General features: G+C 38.3%; 1 protein-coding gene across 1 annotated transcript in view; it reads right to left on the reverse strand.

Annotated features, from left to right (window-relative positions):
• The window catches only part of SMC1 (structural maintenance of chromosomes 1), a 635181-nt gene that overhangs the window by 433170 nt on the left and 178613 nt on the right, over positions 1–23398 (reverse strand). Inside the window, exon 8 of the mRNA XM_090388169.1 lies at positions 17981–18146. Within this exon, the coding sequence (XP_090244295.1) occupies positions 17981–18146 (166 nt within the window). The remainder of the gene's footprint in view (positions 1–17980; positions 18147–23398) is intronic.

A 23398-nucleotide genomic window follows, 5' to 3' on the forward strand; every position in this document is an offset into this window, starting at 1 on the left:
TCACTCACAATCGAGCCTTAGGAAGAGAGGTCAGTTCAAAAAGCCGGAGAGAGAGTCTCCCATGGACAACAGCGGAGCAAGTAGCACTGTCTCCGTAAGGCTACCGCAACTGAAGGGCAAACCCGTTCCAGCACAACCTACTCAAAGTGCTTCCTGCAATGTACTGGATGAAACTACACAAGAAATGGTTGGAATGGTTCCTGACTGTTCAGGTCCCCAAACAATGAATAGCAGACCAGAGACAGCCAATGGTGAAGAAGAACCTGATAGCTCCTGCAATCTTGGAAAAAATCAACTACAAACAATAACGAATACAGATATAGAAGAACCAGAATTGAAGGAGGAACAGCAAAAAGAAGAATTACAACCTGGAAAGGCCAAAGTGGAAATAGACAAGATCCTGATATCCAGAATAGAAAATGAGTGGAAGAAAGTGCTAGCAGAATTTGAGGGAATGGACCCCACAAAGACCCACACCGTACCTAAGCAGAGATCCAACAGAATACTTTGACAAGTCACAGACCACCTCATTGCACAAATAATATCGAATGAACACTATACAACATCTGCACAGCCATTTACTGTGCTACTGTAGGATGAACGAAAGGGAAACCAGAGAACAACGCTACAAAATCCAAAGATGAGGAACCATCAGCCTGGGAAAAAAGAATAAAGAAGATAGAAGAGATAAGAGTAAAGATAAGCCAACTGATCTGGTACCAAAGAGGTAACAGAAGTAAGAAGCTGATCAGGAAAGTGAAGGCCATCCTCCAGAAAGACAACATCCACAGCAAACACACGACCTATAATCAGAGGATCAAAGAATACCTCGACAGCCACAAGAAGAAAACATTGGCACTCGGCAAGAAACTTTGCCATTACAGGGAGGATACCCAGAGGTAAAAGACAACACAGAATTTGATGAAAACCAGAGACAGGAAAATCAGACGAGAGAAGGAAGGCAATGGACCTCCCCAACCAGAACATTTCGAGGAGTTCTTGGGAAACCTGTGGAGTAGCGAAGTTAGTCATAACAGCTGTGCCCCCTAGACAGATCTAGAAAGGAAGAACAAACAAAGGTAATACCCTTGGAAGAAGTACAACAGTCAATTAGGAAGTCCAAAAACTGGCAAACCCCAGGAATAGATAACATCAACAACTATTGGTACAAGAAATTCAGCTGCACATACACAGGCACATAGCAGAGCAGTTCCCTAGATAATAAGGCACCATTACACAATCCCAGAGTCTCTCACTCAAGGAATTACTATGAAGGCTAAGGACAAAGACACAACAAACTTGAAAAAGTACAGACCAATAACCTGCCTCCCAACAATATACAAAATCTTGACCGGCTGCATAACTAAAAAGGTAACAGACCACTTGGAGAACCAGATCATCATGGCCGAGCAGCAGAAGGGATGTGAGCAGAGGATGCAAGGAACAATTGACCACTAACATGGAGTTATGGAGCAAGCCTACATGAAGGAGGGCAACTTGTACATGGCCCACATTGACTCCTGCAAGGCCGTTGACCCCGTGCTCCATTGATAGTGACAATGAAGATCTACAAAGTCACCTGACAATGATATACACTTCCTAGAAGCAACCATAGCAAAATGAAGGACCACCATCAAGATCAAGAACATGACCAGAGCAATACCCACCAGAAGAGGAACCTTCCAGGGAGATGTGCTGAGCTCACCATGGTTCTGTCCAGCACTCAACCCACTGTCCACCATGCTCAATAAGAGCAAGTATGGATATACCCTAAAAGAGGGAGGGAAGAACCTGTACACCTCTCACCTGATGTACATAGATGACATCGAAACTCCCATGCTACAACTGAGAATCAAACAGCTGCACCAGATCACCGAAGAGTTCAGCACTGGCATCAAGATGCAAGTTGGCCTAGACAAATGCAAGTCCTATGGATTCCATCAAGGACATCCAGTTGGACGAAACTACCAGCTGAAGACTGGTGAAGAGACTGAAGCCATGACAGAGGAAGAGCCATACAAAAAGATGCAAGTCTACCAGTTAGAGCACAAGGAGATAAAGTACTGCCGACTGAGAAATACTATCAGAGACTGAGAAGCCTGCTAAAATCAAAGCTGAATGGTGGGAACATGGTCACAGCCACAAACACTTATGCAGTTCTAGTACTGACGTACCCCTTCAGTATGAGAGTGGACCAACACCAAGCTGGAGAAGATTGAGACTGACCAGGATAATGATGACCAAGAGGTGCCAACATCACCCAAAGTTGGCCATCTAGAGACTCACCATACCCCTTAAAGAAGGAGACAAGAGATTGACTGATTTCATTGAACAAGGGAAGACAATTAAGAAACTACAGATTACTTCCAGGAAAACACAACACCAATCTACCAAACCATAAGAAAAATCAACAATGGCACACAACACTCAGCCTCAACAAGGGGACCACACTCACAGAGATAGAAGAAACAAAGACAGACAGATATTATGATAATAATGGGCGAAGACGACACTCCACAGAAGACACTACAATGACCACCATCAATATTACATATATAAGGTGACTTCCGACGCTTATGAATGGAAGGCTCTTCCCCAAGCCTGAAGGATTAATGCTCATCAAACAAAACCAGGTAATCAATACCAGCAACTGTAGGAAGTACATCGCCAAGAAACCCAGGATAACATATGACACATGTCACCGATGCCACCTGAACCCCAGAAACAATCCAGCACATCACTGCAGGATGCAGTGTGATCACCCAGAGGAATAAACTAATAGACACGAGCAGGTAGCCAGAATAATAGATGAGAAGCTAGCACAAGAATAGTAGCTAATCAAAGAAAGTTTACCGTATTACATTTACGAGCATCGGGCTGTAGGAGAGACCTCTATTCACAGACCATACTGGGACCCCAGCATAACATACAAGTTGATCCTGCACAACTGACGAGATATAACCCTCACTGACAAGAAGGAAATGGATACCTACCGATTTAAATAGCAGTGCCCAACACCAGCAACCTCCAGAAAACATATGAGGTAAAAATCAGGAAGACAAAAATTTGTGGCATATGGAGCAAGTAATGACTATCCCAATCATCATGACAACCACTGGATTGGTGCCAAAAAGCCTCTTTAGAACCTAGCAACAATAGGCCTCCCAAAGAACACTTGTAAAGTGCCTGCCTGGCACCCCAAAGGTCATGGGTTCGAATCCCGCCTCGGGCTTGGATCACAGTACTGTAAAAACCTTGGGAGGTGCATTATGGCCACAGAAGCCGATGCGCCAACAACTATCGAAAAAAAAAAAAAAAAAAAAAGAACACTTATATGGAACTCCAGAAAGCCATGATGCTAACTGCCTGGAGGATAGTTCCCTGACAAGGATTAACAATAATAATAGAAACCAGACACAACCAACTATTCCATACACGTGGTATTGGTACCAGTCACAGGGCAGAAAAAATCCCATATTAAAAAATAAATAAATAAAGGAGAAAAGGTTTGTTTTTTTTTGTTTTATAATAATAGTAAGAGAGTTTCTCAACCATCAGTAACAATAAAAATACCAACCACCCCATGCACTTGGTACCAGTACCTGTTATGGGGCAAAAAAAATCCCATAAAGGAGAAAGGGTTTTTTATAATAATAATAACAATTCCTACATCAACTTTATCACTTTACTGTAGACGGTATTCAAATGGTATTCGCAGGCCGGCCGCTAGTTAGTACACCGGACTGAACCTATTGGTAACTCTTTAGAAGGCTTCCACATCAGCTAGTGTATAATTGTGCTACCTCTACTCTGCCAGATAGTGACTGGCAGGAGTCTGAGCAGTGTGTATGCGGGGAGCATTGTAGAGGCCACGTTATGTGATGTATCTGGGTATATTCTTACTATGTGTATGCCATAGCTCTTTGACGCTCTTGGAACAGAGAAGTTTATCCTGATTTATTTTCTGATTTATTAGCTTAAATTGTCATATTAACTTATTTCTAGAGTAGCTTTATATTCCTAGTTACGAAACTTAGTTTAAAGTTTAACTTGGACAGAGATTTTGTAGGTATTACTTAGTATCGGTAATGGTATCAAATCCACAAGAAATTGAACGAGAGGTCTTTTTTTTTTTAACCAAATTTAGTCGATTTATTAACCAATTGTTATATTAAATTATCTTCTATAAGTAGATTATAGACCTAGCCAGGATCCTTAGTTTATTCTAAATTGAGATAGCGAGATTTGGAAGCTAATCAATACTTACGAGTCCGTAGAAGTACCGTTCGTGAATTCCCGCCATTTTTACACGATAGCATAAGCTTAGTGTAGTATAGTGTAGTATAGTGCATAATATAATATTGTCAATTAATCAGTAAATCTATTAATCTTGATAAACTTTATTGTCAATTAAATTATACTTTTAACTCTATATATATATATATATATATATAACGACTTAATCGTAACAAATAATTAATACATAACTATAGTGGTACACGTGATACGGAAGTTATATAAAGGGAACTCGTAGAAAACACTAGATACCGAAAAAATAAATATAGCGTTATAACTGTTTTGGGATATATCTTAAGGATTTAATTTTGTTTTGAAATTTTATTGAATTAAATCGGAATCATGACTCAGACCAGAGCAGCAAAGCAAAAGGCTCAAGCTAATGGGAGTGCTGTGGTTCAGGGGAGAACTGAGGGGAGCAGTTGCCCTCTGAATCACAGTCTTTTAAAATGCACTGTTTGCTTGATGTTTGCGGAGCAGTTGGGTACGGGACTTGATACTGCCAAGGGGGATGTCTTTGTGTGTGCATGATGTAAGGAGTGCAAGGATATCAGGCGACAACTCAGCGTTGTTATGGGCCTTTATGAGAGCTTGAAGGACAGGGTGGATGCCCTCGAAGGAAATAAATTGAGGGGCCCATCAAGCTCTCAGCCGCCCACACCAACGCCAGAGCTTGCACTTGGTCATCAGGCAGAACAGAGGCAGCCCCCTAGGCAGAATGCGCTGGTCCCACAGGAACTAGTGGTTGTTGGTGACTCTATTGTCAGGAAAGCGGGGAACATGCTTTGTAAGAAGGATAGGTGGAATAGGACCAGGGTATGTCTGCCAGGGGCAAAGGTTGATGATGTTGTAGAGCGGATATCATCTTTTAAGGGCACAAAAGGTGATATAGTTGTACACATTGGCACTAATGATATTAAGAGTAGGAGACCGGTGGATTCCTTAGCAAGTACAGGTCACTGTTGAAAAAAAGCCGTGAATTAGGGTTGAATTTGAAAGTGTCTGCAATTCTGCCCAGACACGATAGGAGGGAGTATATGATGAGAGCATTGTCGATCAATTCGGCCCTGGAGGGATTGTGCAAGGCTCAAGGGGTAGAATTTTTTCAGCCTGGACTGTACTTGTTAACTGGAGAGATTGCTTCTACAGGGATGGGATACACTTAAATAGAAAGGGTGCAAGAATTTTTGCTGATGTTGTTGAGGCAGAGTTAGGTGGGTCGGAAAACTGCTAGTTGGGGGGGATACAAGGACTAATAGATTAACAGTAGCCACTGGCAGAGGTGGAAGTGATTCTTGCACTGCTTCTATTGAAATGAGCAGAAGCCTGAAAAACAAGATGCAGGATATTTCAGAGACTGCAGGGAGTCATTGCGGTACAAGTAAACACATGAGTTGTGTTAGGGTAGCCAAGAATAGAAACAGGTGCATGTATACCTGCGTGTACACCAATGCTAGGAGTTTGGTAAATAAATTTGATGAATTTGAGGTATTGCTCAAAACATCAAAGGCAGATATTGTTGGGATATCAGAGACGTGGTGTCACACAGATATAAGGAATACAGAACTGGAATTTGGGGAATACAATGTGTATAGAAAGGATAGACAGGACAGGAGGGGAGGAGGGGTTATGCTATTAGTTAAGAAACACAAAGTCCAAGGAAGTGAAGCCAGTCGACATCGATGGACAGGGCAGTGTCGAGTCAGTTTGGTGTGACATAAGCATAGGGAAATCAAAATTGAGAGTAGGAGTGTGCTATAGGCCTAATGACTCTGATGAATATAATAAGATATTGTACAGGGAAATAGAGTGGGCCAGTAAATCATAGAGTCATATAATGGGGGATTTTAATTTCCCAGATATTGACTAGAATTTGTGGGTTGGTCACTCGCACACTAGCAAGGCTTTTGTGGATTTATTGGATGATTGTTTTCTACATCAGCATGTTCGTGAGGCAACAAGAGGGAGCAATACTCTTGATCTCATTATCAGTAGTGATTCTTCATGCATTAAGAATCTGCAGATAAATGAACCACTAGGTGGCAGTGATCACAGTGTGTTGAAGTGGGATTTACTCAAGGAGGTAACTACCATCAGAGGTAAAGGGAAGGGTTTTTGTTTTCGCAAAGGTGACCATGATGGTCTGAGACAGTATTTAAATTCTATACAGTGGGACCAACTGATGATGTTACCAACAGCAAACTCAAAATGGGAAGCATTCAAGGAACTAATCTTGGAGGCTACCAGGCTTTACATACCAACTAAGAAATATTGTTCAAGGTTTAGGCCTAAATGGTTGTCATATGAACTAATGAGACATGTGGCAGAGAAGAAAAATGCATGGGATACATACAAATTAATGGGTGACATGGAAGCCTATGATAGATATAAGTTGGTCTGTAACCAAGTCACAAAGGAGATTAGGCAGGCAAAGGCAGACTACGAAAAATCCTTGGCAAAGGATGCAAAGAAAAACAGAAAAGAGTTCTTTACCTATTTAAACTCAAGAAGGAAAGGGATGAATCAGATTGGTCCACTGGATATTGATGGTTCAACAGTTGAGGATCCTGCTCAGGTGGCTAACAATCTAAACGAGTATTTTGCATCTACATTCACGCATGAGGAGTTATTCAGGGAGGGGAATGCCAGAGGTGAGTTAAACTCTGGCAGTGAGCTATATAATTTTGTAATAACGGAGAGGAAAGTGGAGGAGAAATTCTTGAAGATAAACATAAAAAAAGCACCTGGGGTGGAAGGGATCTATCCAGTTATATTAAAGGAGGCAGCAAAGAAAGTAAGCAAACACTTAGCCATAATTATGAGAGCTTCCTTGGACTCAGGGGAGATGGACTGGAGATGTGCAAATGTGACCCCAATTCACAAAGGAGGATCAAAGGCTGACACAAGTAATTATAGACCTGTTAGTTTAACTGCTCTTCCAGGAAAATTAATGGAGGCACTGGTTAAAGAAGCACTGCAGGATCATCTAGACAAGAATTCAGTTATAGCTGCGACGCAGCATGGTTTTGTTAAGGACAGGTCTTGCCTGACCAATTTGATTGGATACTATGATGTAGTCCCAAAAGAACTGGATGCAGGGAATAACTTTGATATTATATATTTGGATCTTAGAAAGGCTTTTGATACTGTTGCACATGGAAGACTGCTGCACAAATTGGAGCAGTGTGGCATTGGAGGAAAATTGCTGCTATGGATAAGGGGATGGTTGAGTGGCAGAAGACAGAGAGTGGTAATCAATGTACACTGCTCAACGTGGACTAATGTTATTAGTGGAGTTCCTCAGGGTTCAGTGTTGGGTCCGTTGTTGTTTTCGGTGTTTATGAATGATATTGATGATGGGATATCAAGTTTAATGTCCAAGTTTGCAGATGATACAAAGGTTGGCAGGGTTGTTAAGGACACCACTGATGCTATGCTGCTGCAACAGGATCTGGAAAGGTTGAACAGATGGGCTGAGAGGTGGCAAATGAAGTTTAACATTGACAAATGTAAAGTACTACATATGGGAAACAGTAACCCCGGAGCAACGTATCAACTCTGCGGTACTACACTGACAGTGGTGGAGAATGAAAAGGACCTGGGGGTAATTGTGCAGGCAGATATGAAGTTCTCTGAGCAGTGCAGACGAGCTGCAAGAGTAGCTCATGGTGTCTTGTCAATGATATACAGGAATTTTTCTAGCAGGGATAAGGAGGTGATTATTCCCTTGTATAAGGCAATGGTTAGGCCACATCTTGAATACTGTATACAGGTCTGGAGGCCTCATTTCAAGAAGGATGTAGAGCTGCTGGAACGGGTACAGAGAAGGGCAACAAGAATAGTGAATGGAACAAAGGGTTGCTCTTACGAAGAAAGGCTTAAGTTTTGCAAATTACAGAGTCTGGAGACTAGGCACCGGCGAGGTGATCTAATAGAGGTGTATAAGGCTTTGAATGGTTTGAGCATGCTCAATGCCAATGGGATTCTTCATCTTGCTCAGAATAATCAGCTCAGAGGGCATAAATTCAAATTGAGGAAGGACAGATGTCGTATAGATGTGCGGAAATTTGCCTTTGGCCAGCGGGTGGTTGGTTGGTGGAACCGACTTCCATCACTTGTTGTTGAAGTTGATAGCCTAAACAAATTTAAGGCTCAACTGGACAGGTATTTCGAGCGAACGGAGGGGTGAAATGGGAGTGGTGTGTTTTTTTTTTTTTTTGGCTGATGCTGAATAAGCTTGCTTTCTTGCATCATATGCCTCTACTAATGCTAAAGCTAATATCCAAAATTTTCATTACTTCGTACATGTCATACTTCGTAGCATGTGCCCCACCCACTTTTTCTTACTATTGAATACACCATAAATTATCAAACTAGTAGAGTAAGCTTATCTGTGAAAATGTGTAAACCTCCCAAACATTTCCTAGTTCATTTCACAAATATACGTCGTCTCAATTCTAATCTCAAGGATGTCCATTTCCACTTTCATTCTGCCAAATCCCATGTACTTTTTCTGATAGAATCTCAGTTATTGGTTAATTCAACCACTTTGCCGACCGGGCTAGCCAGGTGGGTAAAGTGCCTGCCTGGCAACCCAAAGGTCGCGGGTTCGAATCCCGCCTCGGGTTCGGATCAGAGTACTGCAAAAACCTTGGGAGGTGCATTAGGCCATAGAAGCCGATGTGCCAACAACTAACTAAAACAAACAAAAAGAAAAAAAAAAAAAAAAAAAAGATTCAACCACTGCATATCTCAGTTGCCCAAAATATTCGCTATATGATTCCTTTTGCCTCAAAGGTACTTGTGCATATGTCCATTCTGATATTCTGTCAGAGAGTTGGTAATTTGGAATCTCCTCTTTTTGATCTTCTCTGGCTTAAAATCTCTCTACCTCATTGTGTCAAATTCATCTATTGTCTCTACCGTTCTCACAACTCCACTAATCACTTGAAACTCTTTGACTTCCTCTCTTTGCAACTTGAATTTCTCCAGTCCAACTGTCCTAACAGTGAAGTAATTTTCCTTGGTGATTTTAATGTTCACAACTCCAGCTGGCTTCAGTTTCTAGTCACACCAACCCAGCTGGCCAAGATGCTGAGGTTCAATAGTTCATTTACCTACAGATAGTGCTTTTTTTTGTAAAAAAAAAAAAAAAAGTGCCGGTACCACTAATTGCTTCAAAAATTTGCTCTGTAACTCGTGATGTTAAATTGGAAAAAGCTTTAAATCTGTGGATAGAAGACCGAACTCAAAATAAAATTCCGTTAAGTTCACTCATCATTCGTGAAAAGGCAAAACACCTTTATCAACACTTCAGCAAAACTGGTAATAACACTGGCGGGATAATTTTTTTTGCAAGCAAAGGCGCTGGTTTGAAAGATTTGTTTGAAATCCTTTTTCGGGCCCGGAGGCAAAGAACATATTCAGGCCCCTACTAAATTAATGAAAATTGCAAAAACAGGAGACAGCCAAAGCCGCCAGGCCCCTATTGGGTCTGGGCTGTTTATTTGTTTGTTATTTGGTTTTTAGGAGCATTAGCAACTAAGGCCACATTGCTCTGGGAATATGCGGTGGTCATTCCATGACCTTTCTGCATCCTCCACATTTGGTGGTCACGGGCTCGAACCCCGGTCTAATCAAAAAGCATGTGCTACGTACTGCTGCTCCTGCCCACCTGTCTATGGAGGCACCAGGGTCCGGGCCCAGAGGCAATTACCTTGCCTGCATACATGGTAGCTATGCCACTGTGTACTCATTCTTTGCTATCAGGAAAATTTGAAAATTTAAAGGACATGAAAAGTACAGTACAGTAAAACCCCGCTATTTGCGGTATCTGTATTCGCGGTTTCGCGGTCGCTGATTTAATATAAAATGAAACCTTAAAAAATGTAAATTTTAAAGTGCCGTGAACATTTTCTGCCATAAAAAAATATGGGTATGGCTAAAATTATTTTTCCCGATCAAAACAGTGCTCAGTGGGTGGGGGAAGAGGGGGTGACAAAATCGCGAGCGTGGATGTTTCTCACTAATCCTTGTTCAGTATGTGTTATGCGAATGTCATGGAAGGTTTTGTCGTTTGCTTTTAATTTATATGCTTATAAGCATATCAATTTATAAATTGAATAAATTTATATGCTTACAAAGGTGATAAACTGTTTTGCAGTGTAAAACAGACTTTTTCGAGTGTGTTAATGGAAGAAAGTGACTTTATTGTGGACAAGTTCTTTCTAACCCGTACAAAAATATGGCTACGAATAACAAGGGAAATGTGAAAATATCAAAGAAGGTGATGACATTAGCAAATAAAATTGAGTTATTAGACAAAATTTCTAATGGTGAAAGTGTCTCCTCAGTGGCAAAACATTATAAAATCAATGAGTCAACGGTACAATCAATCAAAAAATCGGAAGAAAAAATCCGCCGTAGTGTCCGTGAAAACGCGCTAATTGCTTCAAAAATTTGCTCTGTAACTCGTGATGTTAAATTGGAAAAGGCTTTAAATCTGTGGATAGAAGACCGAACTCAAAATAAAATTCCGTTAAGTTCACTCATCATTCGTGAAAAGGCAAAAACACCTTTATCAACACTTTAGCAAAACTGGTAATAACACTGGCGGGATAAGTTTTTTTGCTAGCAAAGGCGCTGGTTTGAAAGATTTGTTTGAAATTTCTAACAAATTAATATTAAATTGTTTCTTATTTTCATTTCGATGCCATATGCTTGCATTTCACTATGTACTGTCTATGTACATAGTCTTATTATGAAGGTACATATAATACACACAGACAAAATTTTAGACTAGTTTTTCTTATATTTTTCATACTTTGGAACGGAACCCCTTTATTACTATGGGAGCCATAACTCAGTATTCACGTTTTCGGTATTCGCAACATTTCTCAGGAACGTAACCCCCGCGAATAGCGGGGGTTTACTGTACTCTAAAAAATTATTTCCTGATATTGTTACTTAGTAGTAACAATATCAGGGATATATAAATATTGATTTAAGAACTAGTGACTTAGTAGAAATGTTTTTTGGAATAAGAAGAACAAATTAAGTATATTAACATACAAAATTTATTATTTAAGTAAATAAAAAATAAGTAAAAATTAGTAAAAAAAAATAAGTAAAAATTAGTAAAAAAAATAAGTAAAAATTAGTAAAAAAAAATAAGTAAAAATTAGTAAAAAAAATAAGTAAAAATTAGTAAAAAAAATAAGTAAAAATAATTTCATAATAAAGATTTTATAGAATATTCCAAAATTTTATTGAGTTCTCATCCAACACACTATGCCGACTTCTTATTGCTGAATGACATTTCCGAAGCAGCCACAAATCGACATATTTTGCTGGTTCGAAGCAAGTCAGCGGTGGGCCACAATTTTAAGAAACAGTAGTGAAGAAACTGTTTCTGTCATCAACGAAGCTCTGGTAGGGATGACGATCAGATTCCTTTGTGAAAATCCTCATTCACATTCACTCGATGAAATTGGTATCGTACTCAGAGCATTCATCACATGCTCTTCAATTTTTCAAAAAACTGTCTATTCGATTAGGTATTCCCGAAATGGATGAATTGTATCTCTTTCATTTAACTTAATCCTAATTGACAATTTTCTAAATTCATTCTCACCAAATGCCAACATTTCATGTTTAGAAGGTTTAATACCTTTGTTGTCCTAATTTTCATTCTCTCGTCATCAATATATCAAGTTAAGAACTAGTGACAATAGTCACTAGTCCTTAAATTTTAATTTTTTTTTTTTTTTTTAAACTATCCAAAATGTCGGTGTCATTCAGAAATTCAGCTATTGTGGCCATGTAAAGAGAGATGGGGAAATTTTACAGAAAAATGTGGATAATGCACTTCAGCAAAACAACAGATGATTATTTGTAGAGGTAAAAGAAAATCACCCCCTCCTAATTCTCGAACGGGACACTTACAGTTGATTCCCAGCCTTGTCCAACCTACGGCCCGCATGGAAAGTGAATTAAAACAGCATTTTAAATTTTGCTAATTATCAAAAAATTCTCATTAAGTGAGCATTTAAAGGCAAAATTAAGGTTTTTTTTGAAAAACAAAAGAAAGTCATATTTTTATAATCTTAATAAAATCAAAAAAATAAATTAGTGACATAGATTTGTTACACATAAAAGTATTGGGATTTGCATTTTTTATATATAGACTGAAAATAAAAAACGGTAACATGAAAACAGAAACTGACTTTTACATGTAACAAGACATGGAAAAAAATGTAACACACTAATTTTTCTTGAATCACTCAGTACAGCTCCCCGAAAGAATTCTAACTTTAAATATGCCCCTTGTACGAGAAATGATTGGACACCACAGCAGTAGAAGGTGAACCTGAGATCATTGGTAATACCCCTTGATCTGCTCACTGTTGACCAGCGTGACTTCATCGTATGTGGGACAGGTAGTCGGATAAGTTTTACTAAGTTACCAGGTACCACAAAGTTGTAGAATGGTAATCAGTTTAGCTCTCTCAATTCTTGCTTAGCAGTAGCACTAATTTCATAAATTGCCTGAAGGCCAAAAGTGCACACAGTGTGTATGCAGTTAAGTCTCTCCTAAGCCATTCATTATATGAAAATTTTCTTCGCTCAACTGAAACTATTTTTAATGTAATTTCCAACGGGATTTTAAAAAAAATCGCTCTAAAAGGAGTTCAATAAACAGAGGTTCACCTGAGTAATTTAGAATTCTAAAAATGGTTATAAAGTTTTATATACTAGATATCTTAACAATAGACAGTGAGATGCAAATTTAGTTAAATAACTTTAAGCTTATTTGAAAAGTAGGTAAACATGCAAAAAAATTTACGGAATATTACAAATTTTGAAGTGTACAGCATCCAAATAACACACGTCAGTATGCCGTACCGTTGCATACCGTCTCAAAAAATGCACTGCCTTCAGGAATACCGGACAATCCCAACCATGCAGCCAACATGCTTGATCTTTTTCTCACAAACAACCCTTCTAAGTACACGGTTGAAGTAAGTGGCCCTTTAGGCACCTCAGATCACAACTTGGTGATTGTCTCTTCTCCAATGGAACCTTTATTTCATGGCTATTCCCAACCTCATATTGTTTGGCATTACAAGATTGCAGAATGGGATGACCTGCGAGATTTCTTTTCTTCTTTTCTTGGTTGGATTATTATTTCAAAACTTCTGATGTCAACGTTTGCTCAGATCATGTCAGTGAAATTATTCTTGTAAGAATGGAATCCTTTATTTCACACTCCACTTTAAAATCTCTTCCTTTATCTAAACCTTGGTTTTCCAATAAATGTGCTACGGCTGTTCAAGAGAAGAACGTTGCATATCGTAATTGGCTTGTTTCCAATTCTTCAGTTTCATTTTCTGCGTACACCAAGGCTCACAACAATTGTAAAGCAGTTATTAATCAGTCCAAACTAGATTCTGAACAGGCTAAGAGTAGAAAACGTGCTTCTTGCCCTAATGGTAGCCAAACATTCTGGTCTCTTGCCAAAGCTATTGGCTGCAACCTTTGCCCATCTCTGCTTCCATCTCTGTCAAAACCAAATCGTTCTGTTGTAACTTCAGCCAAGGATAAAGCTGACCTGCTAGCATCTCATTTTCCTTCCGACTCCTGTATTAATGATATTGGTAAAAACACCTCCCACCATTCCCAACATGCTCCATAGGTCTTCTGTCAAAAGGATGTCAGAAGGATTTTGACTAATCTTGATGGTAAGAAAGCACCAGGTCCTGATGGTATTTCTCCACTTGTTCTCAAAACCTGTCCTCCTGAACTTACTCCTGTTCTTTACTGCCTTTTTTCACTTTCTTATTCCAAAGGTGTTTTTCCGTCTGCTTGGAAATTTGCTCATATCCAGCCGGTTCCTAAAAAGGGTGACAAATCATTTCCATCCAATTATCATCCCATTGCAATTACTTCTACTCTTTCTAAAGTAATGGAGAAATCAATTAACTGCCAACTCTTAAACTACTAGAAACCTTCCACCTGATCAATGATCACCAGTATGGATTCCATCAGAAATATTAAACCCCCCATGATTTCGGGGGGTTAATATTTCTGCGGTTGGGGTGGAGTTCTCCTCTGTGATCCTGGGATGTTGGACTGTCCGTGTGTCAATAGTGAGGAACACATTATGAGTTTTAAATTTGTTTTAAGTATCATTTCGTATTTTATTCGTATAAGGAGATTTGGGAAAGAAGAAATCCTATGCACTGAATAAAAGGTAATTCCTTGTTTATTTCCAAAATATTAATAGAACGTAGGAAAAATTAAGCATATGTAAGCTCTCATTTATGGACAAATTCAATGGAAAAGTTTGGGGAAACACAAGCAGTTGATCTTGACATCTCAAAGGCTTTCGATAGTGTTTGGCACAAAGGTCTCCTAAACAAACTTCCATCTTATTCTTTGCCAACTGTTTTTTGTAATTGGTTATCCAGGTTTTTCTCTGATTGCTCACTGAGGGTAATGGTAAATGGCTCTCTATCTTCTAACTTTTCTACTAATACTGGTGTCCCCCAAGGTTCAGTTCTTACCCCCACTCTTTTCTTCTTGTATATTAATGACCTTCTTCTATTGACTGGAAATCCTATCCATAGAGTTGTCGATGATAGCGCATTGCATTCCACTTTCCATTTTGAGAAACCTTGCCCTGCTCAATCAGTTTCAACTTATCAAATAAAAAAAAAAAATAAAGTAAAGTGCAGCCATTATCAACCCACTGCAGGATGGTAGCCTCCTCAACAATTAATGCTGAGGGAAATGGACCATAATCTGCCACACTGGTCCAGTGCGAGTTGGCAGATCGACCGAGTGCAATCCCTCTCCTCGACTCGGCTACGGAAGCCGTTTTTCAAATATATGCTACCAATTCCTTAAATGCCGATCTCCAGGTAATTGTCCTACGGAACCCTTGTCTCTAAATATTATTTCTGCGGAATCGTACTCAATTATTATGTGTTTTTAGATACATAAATGACTAAATTTTTAGAATATGTACTTTACTAAAACATTAATTATTATTATAATGGAGAGGAAAAGAAGTATAAAGGGTGGAGGAAAGAGTCTGTATGGCAATAACAGCTGAGCCTACTGAATAAATAACTAGAAATACTACTTTAAAGATTAACTCATTAATAAATTTATTATGAAATATTAATTATATATACCAAGTGTTTGACTGAATGCATAAATTTTTTAAATAATATAATTATGAATAAAACGAAAATTACAATTTTTGTGAAACCTCAGAAAATGCCTCATGGAACTTTATAAAATGTCTCGCAGAACCCCATTTGAATAACACTGTTCTATACTATACTGCCAAAAATAATCAGTTTGAAACTTGCATGTTTCAAAGAACCATTTGATGATATAGTATTTCATATTTAATTTAACAATGCAATATTTAATTATAAACTGTATCCTTATCAGCACACTCCAAATCAATTTTGATAACAGGACAGTATTTTGGTTCATTTCTCCTTTCAGTCAACTATTATTGACTGCAAACATATTAGCCTAGTCCAAAGCTACCCTTCTAGTTTATCAGAAAAGTATTCAACTGGATTAAGGTCACGGTCTGAGCAAGCCAGTGAAGCTTTTACACACCCATGTCTTTAAACCAATATAACCAATATCATACTGGCAGTATGACAGACAGTAATCTAAGCCCAAACTACAAGATACAACCCAAAACATGACAGCAACAACACCAAACTTCACAGATTGGATAACATTCTGGTAAATAACATATTCTGACCTTCTGTCAGACCCAAACATGGCCATCATATTGGATAACCAAGTACAGAAATCTATCACTTCATAGGTTCGTACTACAGCTTTCTTTCTAATGTTCCTGGGACCAATTATGAAGGCTGGAGACCAGGGTAGTTAATGTTGTGTCTCTCATGTTCTATGATGTTTTGCTTGTACTGAAGCTCTTCTGCAAAATTTGATGCTATGCTGCAACCTATGTACCATTTCTATCAACCTACGTAACATCCCAGTACTAATTTCAATTGCCATGGCCTTCTGGAATCCCATACTTTATAGTAACATGAACTCCTGGTTGACAATATTCAATGAGAACTGACATGATGTACGTACCCTCCAGTCTCTTCCCATCATTTTCTGTACTACAGAAACTGGTAGAAATCCCAGGTGTAATAGCATCAGCATTTCCATTTGGCATCATTCACCACTGACAAAGGGTATTGCAATTTTGCTGAAATTACCTAAACAGATTGTTTGCTAATATAATATAATATAATATATTAGGTGTAAAAGCAACTGTGTTTGTGAATAGTTGCATTTATACCTATTCTTGACACCGGAATGGTGGATATGGTTCATTTTTCCAAAATCTCAGAGATGTCCAAATACTTTTGGCAATATAGTGTATATAATACGCTATACACTACTCTAGTTTAAAATGGTATTTATTTAACAATAACTGTGGAGCAGAAATAGGAAAACTTATGGTGCCAAAAAAAAAAAAAACCAAACTTTTTTTTTTTTTTTTGTTTTATTTTCAAATTCTCAAATTAAAAAAATAACTGGATTTCAATAAAAAAAAAGTCAGGAGTACTTCTTTTGATTAAAAATTTGATCCCATAATTAATATTCACCTAATAAATAGAAGCCTAATAGTCACCAGAATAAAATTTTATGCCATATCCTGCAACAATACAACAACCAAATAACATCTGATATGTCACTGCCAATAAGGCAGTAAAAGATCAGGTACCAATAAAAAACTATATAGTTTATATATCTACAAAAAATATCAGATTGCTGTTTCATCATGGGTTACTTATGAAATGATGCAACTGCTATTACATCTGTCAAACTATGTATCCCAGTCAGTGCTGTATATGTGGTGTTAATTCTTAGGTAATACTATATTAATTACAAACTGAGATCAGAAGATCGTTACGAAGCTTTATGAAACAATTTTAAAAAAGCAGCTCCCAAAAAGCCAGCTCCACCTGCTTCCTCAGATGGGGCTGGACAAATATATTTCATCTGTGTGTACATGTGTGTGTGTGTGTGTGTGTGTGTGTGTGTGTGTGTGTGTGTGTGTGTGTGTGTGTGTGTGTGTGTGTGTGTGTGTGTGTGTGTGTGTGTGTGTGTGTGTGTGAAAGAGAGAGAAAACTTGTCCAGTTATGTAAATTTCATATGAAAAGTACAAATATTTTTACAGCAGCTTGTGCCAATGACATTACTTTGCAATACCACTATCTAACTCTTCCCCCCCCTCCCCTCCAACAAATGAAATTTAATTTAATTTCAATGCATCTTCACTTTCTGAGTATGGCAAATAACTAAAAGTATGACTGGACTTCTCAACATTAGAAATTAATAAGCGCTTATATTATTATTTTCACCACAAGGTACCCCTGATATTACCAAAAAATTTTAATATGAATTTTATAAGTTAAAAAAAAAAAGTAAAATAAATACTTCCAATGCTGTTTACACCAATATACAGCAGCTAATAGATTAAGAAACTTACTTAAAAGACAGTAAAAAGTAATTTTAAACAGTTTATATAGAGTACTGATTATTCTGAGCACTTCGTATTTTGGAGGCTTTCGGTGATTCCCATTTCTACTCCACAGGTCTTTGTTACTTTTAAATTCTCATTTATCACCTGTGACTCTTCAAGCGTAAGGTCTCGTCCTTGAGACTGAGATTCGCGTGCCAGCTGTTCTTCAAATTCCTTTTGATGATTCTCTACTTCTGTCAATTCTTCTTCCAATTCACGAATTTCATCCTCATGAGATTCACGCACTTTCTTAGCAGCTTTCAATGATTTCCTGTTAAGAAAAGGGATTTAAAAAAAAACAATAAATAGATAGATAAAAATAACCAGTTAATTTCCATAAAGAAATTAAATATAACCCCTGAGAGTGCCTATTATGGCTAGAAGAATTTGGACAACATTAAAATAGAGTATTATTTATACATAAATAAAGCATAAATTTGGCAATTTGTCGATAATCACAGTTTAATGATGACATTAATATATTTGTTATTAATTATAATGGAGTGCAGTAGCACATGATCTTTGAGTAAACTGTTTTGTTATATTGTTATATACACAAAACAAAACATCAAATTATAACACTTCAACACTTGTTTTAAAAAAAAAAAAAACTACAACTGTTTCATTTGTGTTTTTGCAAACATGTATCATATGCCATACTGATGCTAGAACTGACTCTAAAATGACTTTTCAAAAAACAGTTTTTAAATAATACCATTCTTTTATAAGCACTGGTCGGTCTGTCTGTCTGTCTGTCTGTCTGTCTGTCTGTCTGTCTATCTCTCTCTCTCTCTCTCTCTCTCTCTCTCTCTCTCTCTCTCTCTCTCTCTCGTCAATTTTTGTTGTACTTAACTGAAATTATTTAATGTAACTTCATTATTATATTTCTATTGATTTCATTGTAACTGTGATCTAATGTTAGACTCAAAGCATTATGAATTTATTCTCCAACTGCTTGCTTGTCCTTTGTTAGAACTGCAAATGGGAAGTAATACAGACACGATACTTGGAGATATGGAGACTTAGAGAATTAGCTATAAAGCAAGACACAGAGTTGCTGTCTCTTGCTTTAGGCCATATCTTGAGTACTGCAACAGTTCTGGGAACCTCATTTGCAGAAGGATGGGGATCTGTTGTAGTGGGTGCAGAGAAGAGCAACGAGATTAGTGAGGAAAAACAAAAGGCTGCTCTTACCAGGAAACATTTCAGTTTTGTTTCTTTGTTATTTGGTTTTTAGGAGCATTAGCAACTAAGGCCATATTGCTCTGGGGATATGCGGTGGTCATTCCGTGACCTTTCCACATCCTCCGTATTTGGTGGGCACGGGCTCGAACCCCGGTCTAATCATGCTACGGAGGTGCCACGTTTCAGTTCTGCAAACTGCAGCATCTGCAGACCAGAGATCTCAATGAGATGTTTAAGGCTGTGAATAGTTTGAGTAAACTCAATGCTGACAGAATTGAAAGATTTCATTGACATATGAAGAAGCATAAATTCAAATTGAGGAAGGATGGTTGCAAGGCAGATCTACAGAAATTTGTCTTCAGCCATTGGTTAGTTGGTTGTTGGAACAAAGTTCCATCTGGTGTTGTAGAAGTAAATAATTTGAATAAATTCAAGGCGGAAGTTGATAACCTGGTAGAAGAGATGGACAAGTGATGTGGGAAGCACTGGTGTTTTTTTTTTTTTTTTTTTTTTGTTTGTTTGGCTATTGCTGTAAAAGATTGCTTTCTTGCATCATCTGCCACTACAAATACTAGTGTGAAGTAGTTGGATGCATAAGTAAAATGAGAGTGGTCAGGAGCAGGAGCACAGTAGTACATGATCTTTGAGCTACTGCACTCCCTGTCTACTCAAAGATCACCTCATAGGTCAAAGATCATCTTTGAGTAGACCGGGGTTCAAGCCCCTGACTGCTAAATATGGTCAATCTGCCAACCCACACAGAAAGAGTGTGGCAGATTATGGTCCATTTCCCTCAACATGAATTGTTGAGGAGGATTCCATGCTGCAGTGAATTGATATTAGCTGTAGCTTACTTTACCATACCAATATTATGAAGAGTATGAATGGGACTAGTGTATGTCTGCCAGGGGCAAAAGGTGATGACGCTGTAGAGCAGATATCATCTTTTAAGGGCAGAAAAGGCGATATTGTTGTACATGTTGGAACTAATGACATTAAGAGTAAGAGATCTGCAGATTTACTCACAAGTACAAGTCAATGTTGAAAAAGTCGTGATTTGGGTTGAATGTAAAAATTGTCTGCAATTCTGCCCAGATACAATAGGAGGGAGTATTTGATGAGAGCCTTGTAGATCAATTCCGCCCTGGAAAAATTGTGCAAGGCTAAAGGAGCAGAATTTTTTTCAGCCTGGTGTGCTTGTTGACAGCAGAGACTGCTTCAACAGGGATGAGGTACTCTTAAACTGGTGTAAATGTATATTTGCATGTACACCAATGCTAGGAGTATAGTTAATAAATTTAATGAGCTTGAAGTGCTAGTCAAGACATCAAAGGCAGATATTGTTGGGATATCAGAGATGTAGTGTCGCACAGATATAAGCAGTGCAGAATTGGAATTTGGGGAGTACAACGTGCACAGAAAGGACAGACAGGACAGAAGGGAGGTGGGGTTATTCTGCTAGCTAAGAAACACATAAAATCTAAGGAAGTGCATCTAATTGATGTTGGTGGACAATGCAATGTTGAGTCTGTTTGGTGTGACATAAGCACTGGGAAAGGAAAAAGGAGAGTAGGAGTGTCTTTAGGCCTAATGACTCTGATGAGTAAAACGAACAACTGTACAGAGAAATAGAGTGGGCCAGAAAATCAGAATGTCTCATAATGGGGGATTTTAACTTTCCAGATATTGACTGAGACTTGTGGGTTGGTCAAACACACACACTAGAAAGACTTTTTTGGATTTATTGGATGACTGTTTTATACAGTAGTATGTTCAAGAGGCAACCAGAGGCAATCAGCAGTGATTATTCAGGCATTAAGAATTGGCAGATAAATTGTGATCACTGTCACCAATGGGTGACAGTGATCACAATGTACTGATATGGGAATTACTCAAAGATGTAACTAAAATCAAGGCTAAAGGTGACTACAGGGGTCTCTGACAGTTTTTAATTCTGTACATTGGGATCAACTGATGATGTTACCAACGTTGAATTCTAAATGGGAAGCCTTCAGGTACTTAATCTTGGAGGCTACTAGGCTTTTCATTCCAACTAAGAAATACTATTCAAGGTTCCCGTCTAAATGGATGTCAGATGACTTAATGAGGCTTGTGGAAGATAAGAAAATGTATGGGATGCATATAAATTATCAGGTGACACAGAAGCCTATGGCAGATATAAGCCTGTCTGTAATCAAGTCACAAAGGAGGTTAGGCAGGCGAAGGCAGATTACGATAATTCTTTAGCAAAGGATGCAAAGAAAAACAGCAGAGTTCTTTACTTACATAAACTCTAGAAGGAAAGGGATGAATCAGCTTGGACCACTTAACACAGATGGGTTGACTATTAATAATCATGCTCAGGTAGCTAATAAACTGAATCAGTATTTGGCATCTACATTCACACATGAGGAGTTATTCAATGAGAGGAATACCAGAAGTTCATCAAATTCTAACAGGGAGCCAAGTGATTTTGTAATAACTGAGAGCAAAGTGGAGGAGAAATTGTTGAAGTTAAACATAAAAAAGGCACCTGGGCATATGGAATCTATCCAGTTATATTGAAGAAGGCAGCAAGGGAAGTAAGCAAACCTTTAGCCATAATTATGAGAACATTCTTAGATTCAAGGGAGGTCCCCATGGACTTGATGTGCAAATGTAACCCCAATTCATAAAAGGGATTTCAAAGGGTGACACAAATTATAGACCTGTTAGTGCTTAGAAAACGGTACTCACCTTGTATAAACCTGCATTAAATTTTTTTGGCAGATGGTGGTTAAATTTAGGTTGGAAGAAGCATTAAAAAGAACTGAGGCGGGGAATGGGGTGAAAATATTTTAAACAGATTTTAAAATGAGCACAAGGAAGTAGAAATGCAGACCTCCAATCCTTGGTTGTCATAAAGAGGTTAAAAGACGTAAAAGAAAAAAAGAGAGAAGACCGGTGGTGCCAATTTTTCATTTTTCTCATTTACATCTTTTAACCTCTTTATGACAACCAAGGATTGGACGTCTGCATTTCTACTTCCTTGCGATCATTTTAAAATCTGTTTAAAATATTTTCACCCCATTCCCCACCTTAGTTCTTTTTAATGCTTCTTCCAACATAAATTTAACTACCATCTACCAAAAAAAAATTTAATGCAGATTTATACAAGGTGAGTACCATTTTCTAAGCACTTGCTATTCATTTTTTAGTCAGATATATCACAGTATTATAAGGTTACTATAATTTCACTATTGTAGACCTGTTAGTTTAATTTCTGTTCAGAGGAAAATAATGGAGTCACTTGTTAAAGTTAGGCAGGATCACCTAGACAAGACTGCAGTAATAGTTCGGACACTGCATGGTGGGTTGGTTAAAGAAAAGTCTTGTCTGACCAATTTGTTTGGATACTACAATGTGGTCACACAGAAACTGAATGTCAAAAATAACTTTGATATCATATAGTTGGATTTCAGGAAAGCTTTTGATACTGTTGGACTTGGAAGACTGCTGTACAAATTGGAGAGGTATGGCATTAAGAGTAAGTTACTACAATTTATAAAGGGATGGTTGAGTGGGAGACGACAGAGAGTGGTAATCAATGGACACTGCTCTTCATGGACAAATGTTATTAGTGGAGTTCCCCAGGGTTTGATGCTGGGCCCATTGTTGTTTTGTGTATTCATCAATGATATTGATGAAGATATATCAAGATTAATGTCCAAGTTTGCAGATGATACAAAGTTTGGCAGGGTTGTTAATGACAGTATGCTACTTCAACTGGATCTAGATAAGTTGCCTTCAGTTGGGCAAATGGGCTTCTGAGCCCATTTGCCCAACTGAAGTTTAATATTGACAAATGCAAAGTACTGCATATGGGTAGCAGTAACCCAAGAGAAACATACAAGCCATCATGCAGTACTACACTCAGGAAAGTGGAAAGTGAAAGACCTGGGGGGGGGTAATTGTGCAGTCAAATATGAAGTTCACTGAGCAATGCAGATGGACTGCTGGGGCAGGTCATGGAGTCTTGTCAATGATATATAGGAAAATTGCTAGCAGGGCCAGGGAGGTAATTATCCCATTGTACAAGGCAATGGTCAGGCCACACCTAGAGTACTGTGTACAGGCCTGGAGTCCTCATTTTAGGAAGGATGTAGAGCTGCTGGAATAAGTACAGAGCAGAGCAACAAGATTAGTGAATGGAACAAAAGGTTGCTCTTACGAAGGAAGGCTTAAGTTTTGCAAATTACAGTGTCAGGAGACTAGGCACCTGTGAGGTGATCTGATTGAGGTGTATAAGGCCTTGAATGGGTTGACCAAGCTGAATGCTGATGGGATTTTTCCTCTTGC

Source organism: Mastigoproctus giganteus, chromosome 13 (assembly GCF_048544385.1).
Source record: "Mastigoproctus giganteus isolate SK-2022 chromosome 13, ASM4854438v1, whole genome shotgun sequence".
Classification (NCBI taxonomy): Eukaryota; Metazoa; Arthropoda; class Arachnida; order Uropygi; family Thelyphonidae; genus Mastigoproctus; species Mastigoproctus giganteus.